General features: G+C 33.3%; 1 protein-coding gene across 2 annotated transcripts in view; it reads right to left on the bottom strand.

Moving 5' to 3' along the window:
* The window catches only part of LOC114349398 (netrin receptor UNC5C), a 1,236,422-nt gene that overhangs the window by 957,893 nt on the left and 261,405 nt on the right, over nt 1-17,124 (bottom strand). For both annotated transcript variants that reach the window (XM_028299758.2, XM_028299766.2), the window contains exon 2: nt 9,740-10,017. In XM_028299758.2, the coding sequence (XP_028155559.2) occupies nt 9,740-9,890 (151 nt within the window). In that variant the 5' untranslated portion in view covers nt 9,891-10,017. The remainder of the gene's footprint in view (nt 1-9,739; nt 10,018-17,124) is intronic.

Here is a 17,124-nt window from a genome sequence, read left to right as displayed (position 1 = left end):
CTTAACCCTTACCCGTCTATCTAAGTTTCTCACAACATAAAAATGATCCAATTTATATACCAAAAGATCCGTTCCTTCAACAAAAGAATTAAACCCTCATTGTTTTAATTCCCCAATCCCGTCACGAATACTTCCGTTCCGTCCGCACCAACATCCCAAATACTGGGGCATAATGAACAAGCAGAAGAAAGAGAACATAACTCTTAACAAAAAAGGGACAAAACAGCAGAGACAACTCAACAGTCGCATTTACTAAATGCTGCTTAGTTATTTTTTATTTTTAAATTAAAATTCAAGTCGGCTAATATTGTGTTTTTCTTTTGTTACTTGTTGGTACAATCTTTTGTTTAGGCCGTGATTTAGTGTACGGTTGCCGGTATAGTAATAAAAATGCAAATGAAGATGAACCTGCCAGATGCAGGGAGGGGCTTCACGATTCCCAAAAACTCACGGTATCTGATTCGACAGTGGGCTATTTTGGATAAAGGAATAAGACGTAATTCACGAAAAATTGCTCATAAAACATATCAGTTTGGTTGTATCTGTCTGTTACTCTAATGAGGCTAGAAAAACATATATCTGTACATCTTCAATTTAAATTTAAACATCTTTAATTCGTTCTTCTAGGTCTGGTATGGTTCTTATCTATATGGACTTTTGACTGAGTAACAATTCGAATGGCTGTTTTCTATTCCACTAGAAAAATTTTTACCTCTGAATTCTAGCAGAGATTTTTCAATTTTGCAATGTGCAAACTTGGGGGCCAAAGCAAATGAATATATGCACAGATGTCAAGCAGTCATGGGAGCGCTCATAAGCCCTAAGGTGGACACTGGGCTAGGGTACTAATGCCACGAACTGACAGACTGTGTGGACAGTTTTACACCGGTATAAGTTTCACGTAATCGGGGAGTATATGGCAATGAAAGAGCTGATGTACTTGCCAGAAGAGCATCAGATACAAAATACTTTGTCCCAGAGCCGGCCGTGGGAATGTCTGAAAGCATCGTCCGGAAAAAACTTAGATCCGAATCCAACACATCCAGGAAGAATCATCTCAGAGTCATAACAAGCTGTCTTACTGGACATGCACCAGTTAAGGGACACTTCTTAATACAATGGGACTGTTTTATGGAAATTTAAGCTGCAGACTCTGTATCAGTGAACCTGAAACTATCTACTTGACCTGTGTAAGCTGGTACAGGGTTCCAGAATCCTGGAGTAAGTCATGAAGGAATGGAAAGTGTACAACAAGCGAGTTGACTGTAGTACCGGCCCGGTACGACCAGTATAATAGACGGTTTCTAGAAAAAAATCCGTTCTAGGCAGACGTATGCTTTTCTGTTAAGAGTGTTTGGAGTCTGTTTAGCCAAACTGGACCTGTTTTATGAAAGAAGCGACCAAAACAAATATTGCTCGAGTCAGCGGAACTAGAAATCCTACGAAAAATAACAAACTAGACGCTGAGGGACAAATAAGACGTGAGAAAATTAGAATTAGTAGTGGAATAGAGGAAATAAACTAGTCGATCACAAACAAGGAAGAAAATAGAATGGAATCAACAGACAGAAAGAAAATAGATCAGTGAACATAGCATGAGATCTACAGTCAAATAGAACGAGGACAATTTTTGGTACATAAATATCAGAAGCTATTTTCATACTCTTTGTAAGAAGTGAAGGCGGAGATGAAGATTTTTCATATTCAGAGATATGCTAAGGGGACCAAATAAAGGTAATTTGGCATTATGTAGTGACCCTATAATGTCAACGGGTCCAGGGGTTTGGTGGTGTCACCAATAGATATAATGGCTGAAAAAAAGAACAGAGATATACTGAAAACGTAAGAGGTATGGAATGATGAATGGATGGCAGTGAGATCGATGGAAGAAAGGCGAGGGATGACTCATGACGTCTCATGACTAATCTTAAGATGCAGATCTGCAGTTATTGCAGATCAGCCGTTAACATGGAGAGGTAAACTATCATCTGGCTTAAGTGTTCCTTGGACACAGTGGTTTCAGCATCTACCTGAAAAGGATTGGCAAGGGAGAGACTAGCGTATGTGTACTATCAAGAATAGTATAAAGTAATCAGCATACTTTGAATGCGACAGCTGGATAACATAAAGACGAGGTGTGAGTGGGTATAGCGAAAAATATTGGGGAAGGAACAGGAGACCGAAGATGAAGTAGGAAAACTCTGCGATGTTACAGTCTATTATGGAGCCAAGTAGAGTAAACGCAATGAAGGTTTTTAGAGAGTACAAATATCCCACACTAGGATGGTGTCCTAAGATTTTACATCCGCTTTAAAAAATGTCTGTGACATGATACACATACAAGAATATCAATTTCTCAATTGACTATGTAGTTGATTCGGGGCAACCGCATCAGTAAAAAAAACATTATGTTCCATTCATTTTCTAGCTTCTAATTTCTATGTCTGTTCTTCAGATGAAAGTTTAAAAACAAAATTTCCACAATTTTGTACACATTACTTCAGAAACTTGAGCACGAAAGACTTTAAGATTATGATTATCACACCTAAGCTTTAAATTGAATTTTAAATTGGCTTCTTCCGGTAAATTAACAGTCCACATTCTGCAAGAGCCTTCCTAAGTCGGTCCTGCTAGAAACTCTCTCATAATTCTTGTGTCGGAGTGTATATACCATTGCGTAATATAAACTCTTATACAAGAAAAAGTATTGTAATTAGAATTTATGAAAGTTGTTTTGTTTTTTACTTGCTTCTCGATATTTATGTCTAGATTTTTTCCCTCCTGCTTGTTTCAGAACATATTTTAAAGTTGTTTCCTTAGAGAACCCAAAAATGAGCAAGTACATGTTATTTATGTATTTTAAACTAACGGTGACGGTAAACTTAAAAATTATGGTATTACTGCTGATAGATTACCATTTATATATTGGTAAAAAATTGTTTTAAAAATGCCATTCGTAGGATAGTCCATCGTTTTTTTTACAAGCAACTACCGTCTTTGGATAAAATTTTACAAGCTATTACCAATGGTGCTAATGGACCCACGATAAGTAGAAAGAAACTTTGAAAAAGTTTACATGAATTAAACTTTAAATACTAAAAATTTGTCAAACCTTCAATTCTTATCCAATCCGAAGAAATGTACCTACGAAGAAATGTAAGAAATGAAGTATGTTGAAGACGAGTACCTACCTACAAAAATTTAAAAGAAAACCGCTATTATGCTAAATTAATAACTATGCTGAACATTTCAATGAACTCGATATGTTACAGGAGGAAAACACCTGTTATCATCTATAACATTTTTTACTTGTACCCAGTGCAGTGCAGTGTTAGTTGGTTCGTAAGTAACGACATTCTATTTTGATTTCTTTAAAAATCACATATAAATAATTCTTAACAGGTTTGCTGAACGAACATACCAGGTAGGTGTGATTGTTACTTGTTTTTTATACAGGGTGTAACAAAAATACAGGTCATAAATTAAATCACATATTCTGGGACTAAAAATAGTTCGAATGAACCTAACTTACCTTAGTACAAATATGCACAGAAAAAAAGTTATAGCCCTTTGAAGTTACAAAATGAAAATCGATTTTTTCGAATATATCGAAAACTATTAGAGATTTTTTATTGAAAATGGAAATGTGGCATTCTTATGACAGGTGCATTTTAAAGAAAAATTATAGTGAAATTTGTGCTCCCCATAAAAATTTTATGGGGGTTTTGTTCCCTTAAACCCCCCCAAACTTTTCTGTACGTTCCAATTAAATTATTATTGTGATACCATTAGTTAAATTCAATATTTTTAAAACTTTTTTGGCTCTTAGTATTTTTTCTATAAGGCAGTTTTTATCGAGTTGCGGCTTCTTTTTTAATATGTTTACATAAAAATTTTATGGGGATTTTGTTCCTTTAAACCCCCCAAATGTTTGTGTAGGCTCCAATTAAACTCTCACTGCGATACCACGAGTTAAACAAAATGTTTTTAAAACTTTTTTGCCTCTTTGTATTTTTTCGAGAAGGCACCTTTTATCTAGATATGGCTTCTTTTTTAATACGGTTCAAAATATACCTAAAAATGTAAATCATACATAAATTTTCATATTATTCCAAGTCTCCATAATCGTACTTAACCATATACAAATATGTGGTGGATTTGACAAATATTCAAAATATCTCGATAAAAACTGACTTTTCGAAAAAGTACTAAGAGCCAAAAAAGTTTTAGAAATATTGTGTTGTAAGTAATGGTACTACAATAATAATTTAATTGGAGCGTACACAAAAGTTTGGGGGGGTTTAAAGGAACTAAACCCCCATAAAATTTTTATAGGGTGTTCAAATTTCACTATAATTTTTTCTTAAGATGCTACTGTCATAAGAATGCCATATATCCATTTTCGATAAAAAATCTTTAATAGTTTTCGATATATTGAAAAAAATCGATTTTCATTTTGTAACTTCAAAGGGTTGTAACTTTTTTTTATATGCACATTTGTACTAAGGTAAGTTAGCTTCAATCCAACTATTTTTGGCCCCAGAATATGTGATTAAATTTATGACCTGTATTTTCGTTACACCCTGTATACATGTTATGTATTTTGGTTTTAAGACTTTTCTTTGTATCTCGAAGAAAACACAGTGGCTGCCTTCTCAGCAAATTGATTTTAACCTGCTTTCTTTATTTTCTTATATATTTTTAATAATTCTTTTTCTTTTTCTGATTGATAGACGGATAAGTGAAGAGACCGAAATATCCGAGAATCAATTTGGCTTTATGCAGGGCAAATCAACAAGAGATGCAATTTTCATTATAAGGCAGTTGATGGAAAAATACAGGAGTAAAGAAACAAACGCTCATATGGTATTCATTGATCTTGAGAAAGTATATAATAGAGTTCCTCGAGAGATTCTGTGGTGGGCACTCAATAAGAAATGAGTCCCTGGTGAATATGTAAAGATTGTGAGGGATATGTATGAGGGAGTAACGACTAGTGTTAGGACAGGTGTGGGAGAGACTGATAAATTTCCGGTGAAAGTAGGATTGCACCAAGGCTCTGTGCTTAGTCCGTATTTATTCTCATTAGTTTTGGACCAGATAACAGCGAAATTACAGGGTAACATTCCATGGTGCTTAATGTATGCTGATGATGTCGAATAGGAAATAGTGAAAGAGACTTAGAACAAAAACTGGAACAGTGGAGGCACTGTATTTGTAATATAGTATTTGGAACGTTCATTTAAAGATGGAGTTACTACAAATAAAATGGTATCTTTGGATGGTGAACTGATTGTAAAAAGCAATAGTTTTAAGTACCTGGGATCGGTATTACAGAGTAATGGAGAAATAGATGGAGATGCATGCAGTAGAATTAGGGCTGGATGGATGAAGAGGAAAGAAGCAAGTGGTGTGTTGTGTGACAGAAAAATTCCAATGAAGCTGAAGGGAAAATTCTATAAAACAGCCATAAGACCGGCTATGTTGTACAGAGCTGAATGTTGGGCAGTGAAGAAGAAAGAGGAACAACGAATGCATGTGGCGGAAATGAGAATGCGTAGATGGATGAGTGGAGTGACAATGAAGGATAAAATTAGAAATGAGTATATTAGGGGAAGTCTAGGTATGGCACCAATTGATGCCAAAATTAGAGAGCATAGGTTAAGATGGTTTGGTCATGTTCAACATCGAGACGTTAATCACCCAATACGAAGAATAACTGAAGTGCAGAGTCCTGGAAGGAGTAGGAGAGGAAGATCTACCAAAGAAGACCTGGGGGAGACGATAAGGCAGGATATGTTGGTAAAGGGGATTGACATTGATATGATCCAAGATAGAATTGTGTGGAGAAATGCAATTAGGGAAGCCAACTCGGCATAGGAATAAGGCAAAGAGAATGATGATGATGAATTCTTTTTCTTTTTCCCCAATTTTATTTTTATTTCTGAGATAGTAAGAATGATCTAAAGAACCACGCCTACATTTCCTCCGCTTCTGAACAACGCGTTTTTTGCTCATTTTGTGTACACATTAGTGTGCTAAACTTTAATAACTCCCTTTTATGCTACAGCGTTAAGTTTCCTCCTTTACGATATAATACAAATGTAAACATCTACAATGTTATAAAACTAAAACAAACATTACCAATTAATAATTTTGATCAGATATTATATAGAAACTATCTATCGCACAATACTAATTTGTTTTAGTGAATTTATTTTCGATTATCTGTTTACATTCAATTTCAAGAGGCGAAATTTTCAAAATTGGAATCGGTATTTATCGACAGTTCTGAATTACGACACATAACAACAATATTTCAAACTTGATTGGTTTTTACGTTTGCGTTTTAGTTCAGTTGATCAGTTAAACATGTTTCCATTATCCAGCGTAATATATCAGCGCCATTACGTTCATATTAATTTGCAATCTCGAAAAACAAATATGCAAACTGCATTTTCGGTATGGTTTGTTTATAGACGATTGTATTATCTGGTAGAGAAACATTTACAAAGCTATTTTAAAGTAGAGAAACTTTTGTTGACCTCTTATGTTCAATAATGTTAAATTTTTCTTGAATTATTTTTTTTTAAACTCATACAGAAGTAAAAAACTTCAATTTGTATATTGGTATAAAATAGTTTATTAAAAAACTTAATAAAATGTCATCAAAATGGACTGCAAAACGTTTTCGATCTAAATTAGATCATCTTCAGTGCCTAGAATGAAGTATTTCCACTTTAGATTACAGCAAAAGGTTAAAATTGTGACTGTTATAAGAAAAAACATGTGGCAAATACATTCTGCTGAGTAGATGAAACTAGCACACTATTAAAAGTGGTAACCTCCATTAATGGAACTCCATTAACATCGACTTGGAGTCACTATATTTTGTTAAATATTACTAGGTAAACCATATATTTTGAGGTTACCACTTTCAATAGTGTGCTAGTTTCATCTACTCAGCAGAATGTAAGTATTTTCCAAATGTATTTTCTTTTTAACAGTAACAATTTTAACCTTTTGTTTTAATCTAACGTGGATATACTTCATTCTAGGCACTGAAGATGATCTAATTTAGATCGAAAACGTTTTGGTCGTTGTGATGGCTAGATGAACTACAAATTTGGACCTAGGTCCATTCGTTTGCGACACTATGCAGAAAATGGGCTAGTTCGATGTTGTTGCGAGATATTTTACAGCTAAGTCTGGCCATCCACTACACTCAGCGTGGGACCCATTTTCTCGTTTTTTTTTTGTTCCTACGGCGTCGGAAATTATCGCTTATCTGGCCTTAGGATAAGGCCACACAGGCGATAATTTACGGCGCCGTAAGAGCAGTAAACCCATTGGTTAACTAACTCCTCCACCAATTGTAGATGAAATAGGAGTTAGTCAACCAATGTCTCGTCAGGTTTACTGCTTTTACGGCGCCGTAAATTATCGCCCGTGTGGCCTTAGCCTTAGAGTAATTTTGTATTATTTAGAGTTCGCGTCTAATAGGATCAAAAAGACTGGAAGCCTTGCCACACAGATCGTCGCCTCCAAAAGAAAATCTAAGAACAGAGGTGGACTAATATAAATAAAAGAACTTTTATGTACCGGACTTAGTCGTTATCTGAATGTCGCGAATTATAAACGTCCAACTTAAATTGCATATACATATAAATAATTGTATATACATATATAAAATATATGTTTTAGTTTGTGTTATAAATTACTGTAAATACTAAATTAGACCAGTAAGGATCTATGAAAAAACGTCTATTTTTTGATGTGAAAGGTGGCATTCGGATTTTTGCAGATAAAGTTAGGTAAGACCTTCAGTAATAATAATTGACTTCTCCTTCTCAAATATGCCCGGAACATTAATAAAAAAATTAAAATATTTAAAAATTTCGAAAAACGTCGATTTTTTTCTGCTTTCTTTGCTTATAACTTTAAAACGATTCGTTTTGGAACAAAGTCGTAGAGAAATAAAATAAAGATAATTGAATTTTGTATGATATACGACTGGTCAAAAATGTCTTAACGTATTACCTTTTCTGCAATATAGCAATAAATACAAAATAAAGGGGCAAAATACGGCTGTTGTTATTCAATGTTTTGAACCACTTTGGTGGCACTTAGAACCTTAGTAATTCGCTTAGGAAATTATTTGTAACATACTTAAACTGTGCACCAAATTTCATTAAAATCGACCTAATAGATTTTGCATAATAAATTTGCAATCTAAATGTTTTTAAAAAAGTTCAAATTTTTTAAAATCTTTCTGAACAAAAAGTAGACTATTTAGAAGTTGTCTAATTTTTTTACATATAAAGAGGTGCTCTACCTATCTAATACACTTTACAGAATTAAAATCGGATTATTTAAGGGGCCTCAGCAATGTTTTAAACTTATAAACAATTTTTTGGCTTATAAACAAATAGCTTTGTTTAATAATAAAAAAATTGATTTTTAGCAATGCAAATAAGTAAAACCGGTATAATTTGACTTAAACTTTCAAATGCTGTCAGCAGAATTGCTATTTTATTTTTTAATCCAAAGTTATTCGCGTTAAAAAATTGCAATTTTTGGAATTTTTGAAAGTTCCACTGCGTTTATCTCGAAAACTATGCATCCTACGAAAAAACTTGTAAATAAGAATATTTTTTGCTTAGAATTACCCAAGAAATACAAAAAAATGTTTTATCGATGAATGAAAAATCGATGTTATGTAATTCCTCAAGTTCTTTGTTTATAACAATCTTATCGACATCCGGATCAACTGTTACCCAAAAAAATCGTGTTCTACGGGTCAAAAAATACATAAAAATCTTGGGTAAGTCCAAGTCTAAATAAAGGAGCCCGTAGCACCCCCTCCTGGCCACAGGACTAATTTGTTTATAAGTAAAAAAATTGTTTATAACTTTAAAACATTGCTGAGGCTGCTTAAACAATCCGATTTCAATTCTGTAAAGTGCATTAGATAGGTGGAGTGCTTTTTTATATGTAAAAAAATTGACAAATCTTTGTATGTTCTAGTTTTTGTTGTGCAAGATTTTAAAAAATTTTAATTTTTTTAATAAAGTTTAGATTGCAAAATTATTATTCAAAATCTAGTAAGTCAATTTTAATGAAATTTGGTGTACGGTTTTAGCACATTACAAAAATTTTCTAAGCGAATTAGGAAGGTTCCAAGTGTAACCTAAGTGATAAAAAATCATTGAATAAGGACAGGCTTGTTTTGCCCCCTTATTTTATATTTATTGCTATTTTGCAGCAAGGGTGATAAATTAAGACATTTTTAACCAATCGCATCTGATAGAAAATTTAATTATCTTTGTTTTATTCTTATACGACTTTGTTCCAAAATGAATCGTTTTAAAGTTATAAGCAAAAAAGTAGAAAAAAAAACGAAATTTTTTGAAATTTTTAAATATTTTATTTTTTTTATTAATGTTCCGGGCATATTTGAGAAGGAGTATAAATCAATTATTATTAACGAAGTTATCACCTAACATTATCCGCAAAAATCTGAATGCCACCTCTCACACCCACCTAAAAACAGATCCTTACTGGTATAAATGTACTAAATAAAATAATAATAAATGTGGGTAAATAATTTAAAAATAAAGACTAATAAATGAAGTGTTCAAATAAAATAAATTTGATAAAGAAATAAATAAAAACGTAACATTATTATCTTATGATTTTGACTAAACAGATCAATTTATATCAAAGAGCAATAACCTACCTTGATTACATTTCACGCCCAATTGCAGGAAAATACCAAACATCAACGTCACCGTAACAATGGAGGCAAGAGGGTGCTGCATGGTTACCATTTGTGAAGATCGGGGGTAGCTTTCCCCCGACGGCTGACAGTTAGGCTCTAGGGGGTGCATCAAGTCCGGGCATCACTCCGAATATCATTCCCTTTTCAGATTGCCCCCTTCGGACTCGTGTCTATGGATCTGACCGCCGGTGACAGGTGCTGAACTGTCACATTTTCGGCCGACTGACGAGAGGGATCTAGAACAGAATGGAAAGTCAATAACATCGTCAATGGGACGGTTTTCCTTATTATAATATTTGATATCGAGATTCATTTAAACTAAAACACTGAAAACAACTTATATCTTAAGTACTATAATACGGCAACTTATCGAAAGCTTTATTGCCCAACATATCTGGAGAGTAATGTACATAATATGACAAATTCTTGTGTTCAAAGATATAATAGAAACTGATGTTGCACTTTTATTTATTTTATTACTTATATTTTATGTATTTATTAATTTAGAAAAAAATATTTTTTAAAATAATGGTTACAATGCTACCAACTACCATAATATTTACACTTAAAGTGATTACTGAAAAATATTAATAATAATCAATAATGGGGTTCTATTTTTTTATGCTCTCAATCATTGGCTTTTGCCTATTCGTGATAGTCGTGGAGATTCTGCCACATTTCTCCTCCCTCTTCTGCTTCAAACTTCGTCCTCGAAGTCTCAGTTACTTTGGCTGTTAGTTCTTGGGCTAACAGCTAAACCTGAGCAGGGTGCGGATCTCTAAAAAGAGAAATTTCGAAATTATTTTTATTTTTCTAATTACGAAAATTATTAGGAAAGGAAAAATCAGTAGGAATATGACAACGGAATGACAACGGAAGTGGTGCTTAGTGCCAACCATAGAGTAGTATATATGATTTTGCTTCTAAAGATTGGATTTGAGCTTGTGTCTCTGGGATTTTTAATTTCTCAATTTTCGTCTGGTGGTCAGATAGTTTTATTGGAACTCTCTTTGGGATTGAAATGTCGTGAGAGGTATTTTTGTTAAAATGGATTCCTGGAATCGATAAAATGGATTTGATCTCCATGTGCTGGATTTTCATCGGATGAACTATTCTTAAGGCGTATAGAAGCTTTTGAGATGTGGGTTTTTCGAAGGTTGCTGAAGATCTCTTGGACAAATCACCTTTTACTAACAACGAGGTGTTCAGAAGAATGGGGACTAAGAGGAAACTTCTAAATATTATAAAAAAAAAAGAGAAAAACGAGTTATCTAGGACATACATCGGAGAAAAATGCAAATTTTTATGACTCATAATGGAACGGAAATTGAAAGGAAAAGAGGTCCATGGCTGAAGAATGTAAGAGACTGGACAGATTCGATACTAAGAATAGCTCAAGATAGAGAGCAACTTGCTGTAGTTACAGCCAACCTTCAGTAATGGAGGAAGCACCTTAAGAAGAAGAACTATTCTTAGCAATATGGCTTCGCTTTCTTGGAAAAAGTTCTCTGTAACTTGTAACGGGTAACTCTGTAACTTGTAACAGGTAACTCTGTAACTCTGTTAGACACCAGGCTCAGTAAAACACAAGTAATTTGCTACAGAGTTTGGGAGATGCTACTAAATCAACACTTTAGCAGAAGCGGTTGGGCTTCAGTCAATACTCTAATGCCAAGGATTTCGTTTGGTTTATTTTCTATAGAAACTATGTGCGATTTTAATAGGTCTAAATTAGAATCAACTGGATTACCTGTAATGTAGTTGGAGGTGGGACCCCGAAAATTAAGTCCTTGAATAGCGTTGAAGTCCTCTTTTCTGTTTAGGAAGTAATTTTGTATTGTGTAGGTCTTTTGTTTGTTCCCGTATATGGTTGTAAAGGAGTGAAAGGAGGCCTTTTTGATGTGATCTCTCAAATAATTACAAATAAATTGTTGAATGGCGTACAAATTCTTGTTAAATCGATGTTTTCGAAGCACAGGGGTTAGAGTGGCAAACTTTTTGCATCTTTTTTGGGGCTCCAGAATTTACATTCTCAGCAAAGTTTAGCTTGTTCGTCTCCTTTCTTAGAAATCAAATCTGTAGCTTCTGGACTATAGATATAATTTGATCAGACATCATATTAGCAAGTAGACAAGTAGTTCCTTGCAAAATAATATTTCAAAACACAAGATCGATCAGAGAAACTGGAACTTTGTCACTCTAGTTGGTGACAAGATATCAGTAACACTATTGATATATATCTCTTACAACAAGTTTTTAAAGACTAAATTAAATTTGACACATTTTTGCCTAGTAATAATTTGTTTAGTACCCCATAAACAGGCAACGGGTCCATGGACCCCCTACTGTATTTAGTCTATAAGTATTTTTTTATTATTTTTTATTTTTTCTGTTAATTCTAAACTTTAAGCCATCAGTACAACACTAAATTACACGACAACCGCTTCCAAAGAATTGAAAGAAGCCATAAAATATAATAAAACACCCTTCTCTGAAAAATAATCTGCAGGCGCATTTGTTTGGGTAGCGGTGGAACCATAAACAACGGAAATATTTTTCTCAATTCAAAGAATAACAAAAATTATATTTTAAAATGCACATACATTACACTGGGTATAAACTTTATCTCATGAAAAGTCACGTTTCAAATTTGCGATACAATAAAGATTTAAAAATTTGTATTTTACTAGATAATCCATGCGTACCTAGCCATTGATGGTAGAAAGGTTAATCTTTATGGTAAAAACGACCAGTGAGATTAATAGTCGTGAATTGTCTATCAATCCTTTTGATACCGTAGGTATCTGGGATTATATAGTGTATTTTATCCTTAGAGTAAGTGTGAGTCGTATGGCTAAATCTGTAAAATATAATATTTGTATTTGAGGTAAGTCTGCCCCCCCCCCTATTCTGAATTTCTAGATCCGCGCCTGCCCATAAATAATGGCTATTACATAAAAAATCACTGCTCCTAATAAATTCACTATCGTACATATTTGGAATTTTTAAAACAAAGCCAGCTGCTCTCAGGTAGACCGTCGTCCTGAGTAGTAACTGATGGACTGCGGTTGCCAATTAAGTTGAATTTGGGCGTAGGTACCTTTATCAATGTTTTTGTCTTTGGTATTTTTTGAGGCAGGTATCGTGCGCTGGGAGGTAGGCCTTTTAAGTGTCAATCATTTGAGGTAACTGGGTAGGTACAGTTCTGTGATTGCGAGGATTGTTAATTACTTAGTCTGAAAAGCTTCCTTGGACTGGAGAATTTACTAAACAGTTTATTAATTGAAATGAACGGTATGGTGACACGTAAAGCATAACTTTGGAATTGTTACGGTCTATATTCTATATTCTATATTATATAACGTAACAGCTTCTTTATTTTAAATTGCCCTAATTTTCTATCAATTATTTCCTCTTCCTGTTTTTAAATAGTTTATAATAACCCTTAACCTCTAACATGCGGTATGCCATACCGCGCCGAAAATATATTTTGTTGTAAACCTTGTTTTATAAAAGATTCCTAGAACACCACCTGCGTACCTTCCAGTGGTGAGTAATTGTAGCTTTTCCCAACTGTTACAGTTTTAGTAGGGTTTAGTCTTTGACCTACGTTGACGTAAACTTTTCTTCCGGTATCACGTACCGCATGTCAATGTTTCTATAGTTAAAAGTAGTCCATTTTGTATTCTTTAACTATTAGTATGGCAAAAAGTTCATTCAGTTGTTCTACTTTCAAGAGCTTTCAACATTATTTCACTATTTTTTAGTTACCAATACTAGTTTTATTGTAATTCAGTTTATAAGGATTTTGTAAGAACCACCACCATTTTTAGTGTTAAGTATGCGTTCATAATTTTCTTGAAAAAATAAAGTTTATTTTATTTGGAACAGTGTTTTATTCTACAGCAGTGTGAATAATCATTCTGTAGTTGATGTAAAAAACAAATACAGTGATATAAGACAAATTCATATTGAAAACAAAGGAGAGCAGCAACGGTATGACGTACCGCATGCCCAGTGGCGTAACAAACTCCGCCGGGGCCCCCCGCAGAATTGGAAATGGGGCCTCCTTTAAAAAATTACTAAGTGTGACATATTTAACAAATACCTATATGCCCAGTAAAGCAACGTAAAATATGGCGATACCGTTTAATTTTCAATGTCAACACCGAAGTGGTCAACTGAAGACTTCGAGTTATTTACGAGTAGAAATGTTTATTGTTCAACAAAAAAAAAACACGTTTGTAGGCGATTTTTCGCAAATAGTTCAAAGAGTAAGTACTCGATCGAAAAGAATATTGTTAGCAAAAATGTATCTAGCTTATAAAAAAATGAAACAAAAATGAAGTCTATCGACTCAGTAAAAGAAACGTTGTAGCTCATGAAAAGATTTTCTTATTCGTCAAATTCCAAATCGAATATTTCAACGCGAAATAACCAAAAAATGAAATACTTTTCGGGGAAACTCATTAGAACTTTTTTAAAGTGTTTAAAAGAAGCTTTATTTTTTACAAAAGTTTCTAGCATCAAAACTAAGCCAGTTACGATCAAAATACATTAACAAATAATTAACTTTTTCATACGACCTGTAAGTTTCACAGGTTTAAAGTGCTTATTTTTAAAAGGGTTCTAGTTGAAAGGGCTTGAACGATTCACTAATCACGAGTATATGCAAATTTTAAACAGCCGTATGTTAAACAATTTTTGTCTTACAGAAAAACAAAATAAAACCAAAATATTTATAAAAGCAAGACCTACATTTCTTTACTCTGTGAGATTTTTCGTATCACTAATACTTTTTGAAATAAAAGGCAATTTTCCAAAATAAAAAAAATTACTATGAAACCAATTTTTTTTAAATAAGAACTTTGAACCGGTCAAGCTTACAGATCATATAAACAATAAATATTAAAATAAACGGTAAAGCGCTAATGATAAATTTTATTTGGGGTGCGAAATATGGGCAGATTTTCACGATTTTTTTTACCAAAAAAGGAGCCAACTTTATTTTGAGCGTAACTCATATAGTTTTGGTACTAGAAACTTTTATAAAACATAAAAATAAAGCCTTTTTGAAAAATTTAAAAAAAGTTTAATGAATTTTTCCCCAAAATTGCTTCATTTTTTGGTTATTTCAGGTTGAAATATTCGATTTGGAATTGGACGAATAAGAATACTTTTTCATGAGCTTTAACTGTGTTTTTACTGTGTCCATTGAATTCATGAATTAGTACAGCATTTTTTGTATCTTATAAGCTACATTTTTGCTACAAATATTTTTTCGATATCTAATATTTAATTCGATAAATACTTATTTTTGAGTTATTTGCGAAAACCCCGTCTGAAAACGTTGTTTTTTTGTTGAAAAATAAACATTTTCACTAGCAAATGACTTAAAAAGTATTAACATAGATAAAGAAACTCTATAGAACAAAATTTGCTTATAATTAGTCAATTTATATATTTCCGGACTTATTTTACACGTATGTTTTTCACCCCAAGGAGGGGTATCACCACCCAAAGTAAAAGCAACCAACGGCTTAAATCCAACTTTGAAGTGAAGAACCTAAATTCAAATTGTCAGTCGTGACGCTGATAATTTCACTCCAAAACTGTCATTTACTGAGCCATTAGTGTATTCATGCATTGTTTATGACGACTTACATTTTTCATCTATATTGGTATAGAATAAAATAGAACAAAAATTACTAAATGATTACATTAGTATTATTCTATGAGATGATCAACTTTCTTCGTGCACTATCAACTATCGGCGAATATATCTACAATTTTATTAATTCGGATGAACAACTTCATGTTCAATACTGAACTGCTTAAAAAACGTATGTATGCAAATACTATAACAACACATTTTCACATATATTAGACAACAAGATGGGGCCCTTGACATATTGGGGTCCCCGTAAGCTTCATGCTGCGGGGACCTCTGTTACGCCTCTGGATAATTGTGTCGAAATAATAAAGGTAGGTAAAGAGAAAACCCATTTCTAGATTTAGAAATATTATTCTAAAATTCGGTAAATTGCAATTCTCAAATCTTTCCATAGTCATGTACAAAGCATTATAGTTTATTGTCGTCGCCCATAAAAATTGGTGAGACCGAAAAGGATTAAGTTTCTAGATATGAGATGATTCACTTGCCGAATACGCCTATTTAGAAATTTACGTTTTTAAATTTTAACACACAAAGTAAAATCAGACGACAAGATGGGGCCCCTGCTCGATTGGGGCCCCCCGCAAGCTTCACGCTGCGGGGGCCTCTGTTACGCCCCTGCCGGCTTGCCAGAGTTTACGTTGATGTTATCCTAAACAAAATATTTGGCGCTCGACTTTTACTTTATAATACCTGTTTTTTCTATTATCAATTCGATACCCCTGATATCTCAACATGTCAATTTCTATTGCATACATGTTCAATTGTTCACATGTAAAAAATAATATTATATTTTTCACCGTATCTACTCTTAAATCATGACTTAATCCAACTATTTTTAAAAATTCCCCTACTCTTTTAGAAAAACAGACATTTTTAAACAATGCAAACGAAAAACTCCGTCTCTTGTTTTGTGTGTTTTGAAGAAACCCCTCGGTTTTCTACTCTCTTGGTAATGACCACTAGTTAGTAACCGCGAAACTCTCTCTGTTGCCTTCTCTCGAAGTGAACAGAGGCGAATCTTTCTCTCTGATATTTTGAGCCATGATGTTTTGAGCATTCTACGATATGACCACATCTCGAAGACTTCTAATTTGACTTCTAAGTTAATCTTCATGATAGAGGTTTCACATTCATACGGTAATACATGACAATTATAACATTTTAGGAACTTGATTCTTAGTTGCAATTTCAACTGAGGATTGCACAGTATAGATTTAAGTTTCATAAATGCTCCTCTTGCAATTGCTGTACGAGTTTTAATTTGTTCATCATCTCGTTTATCGTTTATCCTTAGGTTAGGTATCCTTAGGTTAGGTATATAAAATGGTTAACTTTTGTAGGTATCTACAATCCTTTCGTATACAAGCCTCAATAAACTTATGGTACTGTAAGATGAAATATTTTGTAGCATATCTAAAACAAATAATTTACATATTGTATACTTCGACATATAAAATTTTTCTTATCTTGCTTTCTAGAACAAAAAATGTTTCCCAGAATTTATAACTTTATTTACAGTGTTTCTAAAACTATAAAATCCATTGTAAAGCCCCACACTCGGTCTAACAATTCACCTCAAACAATATTATTTAAATTTTACATACGGAAATGACATCACAATGTCATGTGGTCAATCACCGATTGTGTCTTTTGTGTGAATGGACAT

The sequence above is a fragment of the Diabrotica virgifera genome, chromosome 3 (genome assembly GCF_917563875.1).
Source record: "Diabrotica virgifera virgifera chromosome 3, PGI_DIABVI_V3a".
Taxonomy (NCBI): domain Eukaryota; kingdom Metazoa; phylum Arthropoda; class Insecta; order Coleoptera; family Chrysomelidae; genus Diabrotica; species Diabrotica virgifera.
Note: the sequence above shows the minus strand (reverse complement) of the source record. Positions and strands in the feature narration are given on the sequence as shown.